The 9178-nt window shown below is 31.5% G+C and overlaps 1 protein-coding gene across 1 annotated transcript; it reads right to left on the bottom strand.

The window, feature by feature from the left end:
- Positions 1–298: 298 nt before the first annotated feature.
- On the bottom strand, positions 299–2026 carry LOC7474837 (nudix hydrolase 4). Its single transcript, XM_002322088.4, has 5 exons — positions 1575–2026; positions 1076–1181; positions 873–956; positions 644–772; positions 299–553 (listed from the first exon to the last, which is right to left on the bottom strand). Exons 1-5 carry the CDS (start codon positions 1949–1951, stop codon positions 449–451), a joined length of 801 nt encoding a protein of 266 aa, XP_002322124.2. The 5' UTR covers positions 1952–2026; the 3' UTR covers positions 299–448.
- Between the last annotated feature and the right edge of the window lie 7152 nt (positions 2027–9178).

Raw genomic sequence — 9178 nt, 5'->3', positions numbered from 1 at the left:
TTTTGTGTGTATAATCGAGTAACGACTTGGTTTGCTAGGGTTTCGGTTGTTTGCTGTTTACGAGGTATTTTGTATTACTGGATCAATGGCGGGTCCGCCAAAGCAGCATTGTTATAAACAAATCAAGCAAAATCAATCTACAAATTTCATCATCAACTGCCTGCATTATTCTTTATGCATAAATTGAAACAGACCAAGTCACCAAGCACTCCATCACCATGGCCAGCATTAGCCTGCAGAAACAAGCATTTGGCGTTTAAAGAATTCACAGGCTCGCAAGAATCAAGCCTGAAACCTATTCTAGGCAGTAAAGAATCATGTTTATTGACTTAAAAGAATCAATGAATCAAAATTTGTACATCAACTAGAATGAAAAAGGAGCAACATTTGTACTTCATCTAGAAGACGCTCTGAAACCTATTCTAGGTTGAAACTTGTTCCTGGTTTCCTAACTCTGTGCTTGGGGATTTAGTCTTCGTCGCCTAACCAATTCTTCTAAAGCATCTCGCATCCACCAATTATGGCATACTTCTCTAGCTTCATTAATAGAAACCTGAAAAAAACAGCAAAGACATTGCAAAATCAGATCCCATTCTCTTCAACAGCTGCATTAACACCATCAAGGGATAAAAGTAACACATACCCATCTTCTTTTTCGGATTTTGCTCTCGGGCCAACTATCTAATTCTTCTTGAACAAGTAAAGGAAACATGTAGCTCTCATGCATTATGCTACTCCTTTTGCTCTTATACTGCCACGGGCCTAGTTTACCCTGTAAAGTCAACAGCAAATAACTTGATTAGTTTTCAGAAAAGAAGCATTGCAGAAACATTGAGAAGCTCTGATGCGATAATGGATTTGCAAATACTAACCCCAACAACACCAATCACTCCTGCTTCCTCTTCTGTCTCTCGCATCGCAGCCTCTTCCATAGACTCATCATTTTCCCATCCTCCCTGTTCATTACAACACGGAGACCATTAACTATAAAGAAAAGGAAACGACTAAATACAAGCATCTTAAAAACCAAATGATGATAGAGAGTCTCTTGCTGCAAGTAATATAATATAATTACCTTTGGGAACAACATTCCTTGACCATTCTGTGCACTAATGACAAGAACTTCTAATTCTTCAACCGAAGTTGGTTCTTGGCTTTTCTTGTATCTATATGGAATGCACCTGCATAAATTTCAAAACAAATTAACGAACAAAGATCAGATGACAACTTTGACAGTTTACTAATACAAATTATATTCCATTAATTAATTATTAATTACCATTGAAAACCCCTAAAAGAGAAATTATTTCACTTTTTATCAATAAAAATAAATTTAAGCCTAGATTGACATCCTAAAACATCAAAACCATGAAAGATACAAAATTAAACGCAATAGATCAAAACTATAATTAAATAAACCAAACAAAAATCAAATTCAACAAGTTTAACAATGACCCCCATAACAAAAAAAACTCGATTGGCAGTATCATACAAACATAATGAATTAACAAATAACCCAGAAACGGAAAATATTAAAAAGAAAAGGAGAGAACAAAAAAGAGAAGGAAACTCACCCTACAACAAGGCGACAGCCTTTCTCATACCGCTGTAGATTTCTTCCAGTACGAGAAACCAGAGAAACCATAGTCTCAATTTGCACAGGCAAAGATTTTGATGGGATTTTTATAAGGAAAGGGAAAAGAAAGTTGAGGAAATTTGTCAAGTTCGTGAGGTAGAAAGATAGGTTCCTCATGTTTCTCTTACACAAGAGATTCAATACAAGAATTCTGGCGAGGGTTTGTTCTGTTTGCAGTTCCCTTAAATTATATACACCAAATTTGGTTCTTTCTTCTTTCTTTTTTCGAAAACTAAAAATTGGGATTTTTACTTCTCTCGAAAGGGTTTTGCTAAAATTAGAGAAGGACTTACTGTTGTAGGAAACAGAGAGCATTAACAAAATTGCAAACAAACAGTTCAGACAACAGTGCAAAACAGAGAGTCTGTGTGGATGAGAAACTAGAAGGTTGTTCGATGCTATAAATAGAGAGGTGTAAGTAAGGAGACAGAGAGGAAACTGCTCTGGATTTATCTTATCAAGTGGGGCAGACGCGCCCGTTAAAATGTTGAGAAGTGCATACAAAATTTACAGTAATAAAAAGTTTTGATGAAATAGTAATTTTTTATTTAATATAAACATGATACTCAGTTAAATATTATATTTCTTAACTACTATACTAATTAAATTCAAGATTAATTGATGGATTGTTTCATAATAATTAGTTAAATTAGTTAATCGATTCATAAAAAATTCATAAAACTGATAAAATCAGGATTTCGGGACAAGATTTTTGAAATTTAAAGATTCGATAGTTGAAGCAGTGATTCCATAACTAATTTAAGAAAAATAACCGCCGAAACTTTTGTAAAAATTTAAATGTGATCCAATAGTTGAATAAAAAATTATAGCTCTTTTGAGTCATCATTATCGTCCAGCGCGACCAAACCTCCTCTTAGGTCTAGACCTGTTTCACTAGTTCATAAATACATCTGTTAGATCATCCATGTAATCTATTTAGAGCAAATCATTATCTAGTTATAGCAAACTCAATTCTAACGATTTAGAATCACTTGTTATTGCAAGTTTATTTATATCATTGACACTGGAAAACATAGACAACTATTGTGCGAACAATAATTTTTTTTTGAGATTTTAATTGGAGTCTATTTTCGAGTCTACAAGTTGAACAAAGATATATATTTTACTTATAAAAGTTTATAAAATTATGGTTTGTGTGAAACAGTTAACAAGTTTATACAATTGGATCAACATGTCAACTGGTCGAGCCAGATGATTGGCAATAAAGCTACATGTTAAGTTGTGGTGCTTCTGATACGCGACATGTTTAAATATCACTATTCTTTAAGTGTGACAAGGTTGAGCTAGAGAATTGACAATAAGGTTACATGTTAAGTTGTCGGGCTTCTAATACATGATATGTTTAAATGTTGCTATTCTAAAATGTGACATTGTCGCACTTAAAAATAATAATATTTAGTAAATGTTACATTTTAGAAGTGCAACAAGGTAAAAATATGCTATTTCATCAAATCTTTTTTTTTTTTTTCAAATGATGTTATTCTACCAAAATTTTTAACAAATTGTGCTAATTTAAAAAAAAGTCCTTAAAATGTTAAGGTTAAGTTGTTTTGAAAGTGAAATATTAAAAAAAAAAAACACTGGTTTTTAGTTACCACAACTAACAATTAACAAGATAAACTAGAAAATTTAGAAGAAATTGCCTTCAACTCCTTTAACAACAATTTTACTGGAAAATAAATAATAATAGAAAAATATGATTAGATATTCTTGATGTAATTATTCTTTCAAATAAAAATAAATGAAATTCATTAATAACTATCACATTCATTCTATTTTTGTGCAAGTGAGCCACTGATATATCAAGAATATATAATATTTCTCTTAAATAGTTAGATAAGAATGCCATCCCATCATTACAACTCATATCATATTCAACTTTATTTCTTAAAATTTTATATTGCGGTAATAAAAATAGAATGTGATATTTCTTTATTATATTGTTTTTATATTCAATAATATATGAACTTATATACTTTATTAAAAAAATTATTCTTTTATATTTTTCTTCAATTTTTTATAAAATACAGTATTTTTTTAATTGTCCTCTCATTCATATTTAGTATAATTTTAAATCTAATTTTTCAATATGTTATGAAAATTATAATTTATTATGTATCCATAACATAACTAGATGGGTTTTGATTTTTGTCTCTAAAGAGAGACTATGGAGACTATTTCAAGAACATATGTATTTTATATATTTGTAGATGTTTTTACTTTTATTTTTTTGTTTATATATTTTTATTTTTATTTTAAAATACTAATCAAACACAACTTTATTATGAACAAAAAAAATTTATTTCTAGAAATGGCAAGTTCAATACCTTATACATTTGTTTCTTAATAAATATTTACCAATATTTTTGTTTCTCAAGAAAAAAAAAATAGTTGACATTAACGTGTAAAAAAAGGGGGGGACCACGCGCTGAATTCGCGTCGGTTAATACTATCTTATTTAATACGATATTTCGCTTCCCAATTCGTACAAAAATTAAATAATTGCGTGGACTTCTCTAGGAGCGTGTACGCTCTAATTTATTCAAAGATTTAATCATAACATTTCCAGTCACTAAGTTAACTGAAATTAATTAACTAGTCCTCATGATTTCAAGACTTCCTATTTAACTCCTATACTTCTTAAATCTATTAAAACTTAACCCTTTCATTAATTTTATTCATGTTTTTTAAATCGGATTTGTAGTAAAATTGGATAAGACATCGGCTTAATAAAACCTAGTTAATATGATTAGGTGAAAGCTAAGAAAAGAAATAATGAAATGTTATTTTAATACAAGCAGTTAATCCAATGACCTGCAAATCAACCCGATAACCTAATGATCCAAATCTTTTTTTTTATTAGTCCTATGGTCGATTTGATACTATGATTTCATGTTCTTTTCTGTTTTTTTTTTTGTAGAAAAGAAAAAATAAAGAGAAGTGATTTTGATTTAGAAAGAATGTGCTTTTGAATCACTTCAAGGACTAATTGATTAGTTTGGAGAAACTGAGGGACTGAGTTAGAATTAACCAGATCCATGCTTGGACGTGCACTCGGTTTGAAATATTGCGGTCCAGACCCGATCAACACGGTTTTAACAGTCTTGTGACTCGTCTTTATTTTATTTTTTTGGTAAGTGTAATAATAAATAATAAATAGGAGGGATTTTTCCGCGTTACTTCGAAGTGTAAAAAGGCCAACACAGTGTTTACTTTTTCTTTAATTATAAAGTAATTATTATTAATTTATTACCCCAGTGGAATCCCATGAATGATGGAAAAGCACTGGTGATTTTGTCGTTCTTGCTGTCATGGGGAAAGTAATCTAGGTTTTATTTCAGGCTATTACTATTCATTGTACCTACTCTACATTAAAAGTAAAATTTTAAATTAATTTATTATATAAGTGAAAAGGGCTTCAATGTAATAGAAATGTTTTGTGGTATTGTTTTTTTTTTAACTAAAGAATGAAAAAAAATAATGTATGTATTTGATAAAATAAATTGATAAATTATAAAAAAATATTGTTAATGTTAATTAAAGACTAAGATATGGAGTTGATATTCCTAGTAAAGTAAAAAAAACCTTATATGCAAATATTTTACATCGATTGATTTTTTTATTTTTATTTTTCTTTTATCTTAAATGTTAAATTTGATAGTTGAATACATACGATATTTTGCTGTTATAAATGTGTCATATAAATATAACTAATCAATCTAGAATTTAATAAGAAATTTAAAAATAAATTATAATAATCTCTTTAAGGTATTATAAAATTATAAAAAATAAAAATATTAAATACCATCTATAAAAAAAATTACCAAAAATTATAAAAAAAACATGAGAGAGAGGATATATACCGAAGGTAGGTCACGAGGTAACAACATAAGTCACAATATAATACCACATACAACAATCATAAAAAATAAACTTTTCTACATTCTTGTTTTAGCTATTATACTTTCCATCTCTCCTATAATTTACTAATTTAAACATCAGATGTCTTTTATTCTAATAAGTGACTTGTTTTTATAAGAAAACATGAAACAGTCAAGCCCATACATTTTAGCTTAAAACACAGTTATGGAAAGTTCCTATTTAATCTGAAGTTTTTAAGACTTCATCAATGGTGTCATACGTGAGAAGTTAAAAAAAACTAGTTCATTCCAATTTCACTTCTGGAAAAGCTAACGTTTGAGCTGTCTGCCAATATTTTTAAAGCATGTGACTCGAGATTTTTTAAAGTTAACATTTAATCCTGACACATTGTAAAAGTTAGTGAGAACACTAATGAGGACACACATTTAAGCCTTGCTAGCTTTTATAAATAACATAACATCATCTGCAAAGAAATGGTGTGAGATGTCCGGACCCCTTTTAGATACATGAATAAGGTGCTGGACTTATCTGAAACCTTATTGCTAATCAAGCAGCCCAGTTTCTCTATACACAAAACAAATAAATAAGGAGAAAGAGGGTCACCTTGATGTAACCTATGATTATGAGTGAATGATGAGAGCTTCGAGCTATTCCAAAGAAGAGTGAGGGAAGATGCCCGAACACAAAACATAATTAGATTAACAGTAGTTGCTGGTAAGAAAAACAGTTCAAGAGTATTCTAGAGGAAGTCCCAATTAACTATGTCATAAGCTTTCTTTATATCGATTTTTAAAGCCAAAACTCCATGTTTATTTCTAGTCATGTACATATAATTCATTACCTCCTGAACAATCAAAGCATTATCAAAAGTACTATGACCTAGAATAAAGCTGCTCTAAAGAGGACCAATAAGATTATAAAAGATAAGGATGCAGCCTGCTCACCAAATCTTTTGTAATTAGCTTGTAAATAACATTACATAGGCTAATTTGATGGAAGTTTTTAAAATTGGTTGGCCTCTCCTCTTTGGGAATTAAAACCATGAGAGTTCCTGCAATATCCCTATATAATTCTCATTCTCAAAGGCTTTATGAACATGATTCCACACATCATCACCCACCTCGTCCTAGTAGGTTTTAAAGAAAATAGGTTGGAAATCATCCTTACTTAGAGCTTTTAAAGAACCTATACTTATAAAGACAACATGGACTTCATGAGGGTCAACCACAGCTGTAAAAAAAAAAAGGAGTTATAAAACTTTACAGCTTCTTCCTAGAGAACTGTATCATTAGAACACCATGATCCATCAAGAAGAGAAAGACTACAAATTATGTTTATTCTCTTTCAGGCATTTGTGAGAGTGTGAATAAATTCTATATTCCTATTTCCATGACACACCTATTTTTTTCTAGACTTCTAGAATCATAAAAGTTCTTATTGCACGAGGACTTCATTATACTCCCGACATAAATCACGTTCAAGCTAAAAAAGAGTATCTTGATACTGATTCTCTAAACAAGTCTGAACACCCTCAGTCTACCTTCAATTCTGTGTTTCTTTTTAAAAATGTTACCGAAGGTATTCTTGTTGAATAATATAAAATTCAGGCGGACATCATCTAAACCATGAACCATATCCTGGCCACTATTGTTTTAGGAATTAACAATTACATTTTTATAGTCCTTATGAGTAATCCAGGCTGCCTCGAACTTGAATGGCATGCCTCTTAATCTGTCAGGGGGTTTACCACATCTCATAATAATTGGATCGTGGTCCGAATGAAGCCTACATAAGTGCTCTAGATAGGTCTCAAGAAATTCAATTTGCTACTTTACCAAAAAAAAAAGCCATATCTAGTCTTTTAGCTAAGTAACGAACTCTATTAGTGCCATGTAAATTTCAAGCCTTAATACCCCAAGTCCACCAGATTACAATCATTTATCATATGAATAAACCTACTTGCTCTAAACCAGGAGAAAATACCCCCATGATTTTATGACAGACTATAAATTTCATTGAAGTCTCCAATTAGAGTTTAAGGCCTTTGAATCTTGTGGGCTATGAGAGATAATCCTAAAATTGTTGCCTGATATGGGGGATGAGAGAGGCATAGACAACTATTAAGAATTAACAGCTTTGTGCTGAAGTAATCTGGATAGTGACACATTGGTTAGTAATATCAACTAATATCATAGAGAAGCTACATATCAAAGACAATACCTATATACCACCTGCATGGCCTTGAGCTTCCACAATCGCAGCTCGGGAATAATCTAAATTGTTCAAAAATTTCTCCATCCTAACAAAATGAGTAATGAGTTTCAAGAATAACAATGAAAGTTGGATGAAACTTATTGACCAAGTCTCTGCAATGTCGTTTGCTCTGTATGTTTACGACACGATTAAGGGCCTCTATTCATTTGCATTTCCAAATCCCCATTCAAATATGCTACATCAGGAGTTATCTCCTTTAAGAACACCATAACTCCATTATTGACGCATGTAAGTTGCCCTATGCTAGCCATATTATTAATTCCTGGATCACGTGGACTATCTTTTATTCCTGCTGTCATTTAGAGATTCTGTAGGCAGCACATCATCTCTAGGAGTCATGCTAATTAGCCTGTATCTCATACTTTCTGCCTCCCCCAATAAAGTCTTCTCACAATTTCCAGCTATGAATATGAAAGGCATAGAAAAGGTTAAATCCCAAACACTTTGTCCTGCTGGATTTGGCATAATTTTCTTCTACTTCCCCTTTTGTATTCTACATCTGCCAACTTCTTCAGACACAACTAGTTTACCTAAGGGTTCACCAGCAATGGCCTCCTCTATTCTGGATCTTTATCTTACTGGTGCACTGTTTTGATTATTGGGCCTTCAATAGGGCCCATAACTTTTATGTCATTGAGTCCATCACTTTTATATGCAATCAGAATACTCTTCTTCACATTATGGAAGACAATGTATCTATCATTATTATCTCTATAAATCGCCTTCTTAAATTTAGCACTCCTAACATCTCTAGGTTTCCTCCTTCTTCTGACCACAAGACAATCCACGTGAGAATTGATAGGGTTTGCAGAAATCTTAGCTATTGATAGGGATACATTAAAACAGACATTCGTTCATCCCAATGCTATCATGTCTAGCCTTTTAGCCGCCCAAGTCTCTGCAATGTTGTTCTCTCTGTATGTTCATAACACCATGAATATTTCAAGAGAGAACATACATATCTTTAATAATAATAATAATAATAATAATAATAATAATAATAATAATAATAATAAATAGACGAGAAAGGATTCAAAATGATTAAGTACCCCTATCAATCTGCATTTTCATATTCCTATTCAAATCTGCTACATCAGGAGTTATCTCCTTTGAGCACAACATAACTCCACTATTAACACATGTAAGCTGCCCTATGCCAGCTATATTATTAATTCTTGGATCACGTGTGATATCTTTCATTCCTGCTGTCATTTAGAGATTTTATAGGCAGCACATAATCTCTAGGAGTCATGCTATTGAGCTTGTGTCTCATACTTCCTACCTCCCCCAATAAAGTCTTCTCACAATTTCCAGCTATGAATATTAAAGGCGTAGAAGAGGTTAAATCCCAAACACTCTGTCTCG

Source organism: Populus trichocarpa, chromosome 15 (genome assembly GCF_000002775.5).
Source record: "Populus trichocarpa isolate Nisqually-1 chromosome 15, P.trichocarpa_v4.1, whole genome shotgun sequence".
Taxonomy (NCBI): domain Eukaryota; kingdom Viridiplantae; phylum Streptophyta; class Magnoliopsida; order Malpighiales; family Salicaceae; genus Populus; species Populus trichocarpa.
This window is presented reverse-complemented; position numbering and strand designations above follow the sequence as displayed.

Excerpts from the sequence above, each read along its gene's own strand:
- LOC7474837 (XM_002322088.4), bottom strand. The coding sequence starts at position 1,951 with ATGCTCTCTGTTTCCTACAACAGTAAGTCCTTCTCTAATTTTAGCAAA. Across the intron at positions 957-1,075 it reads AAGGAATGTTGTTCCCAAAG|GGAGGATGGGAAAATGATGA; the intron begins GTAATTATATTA and ends TGTAATGAACAG. Across the intron at positions 554-643 it reads AAATCCGAAAAAGAAGATGG|GTTTCTATTAATGAAGCTAG; the intron begins GTATGTGTTACT and ends TGTTTTTTTCAG.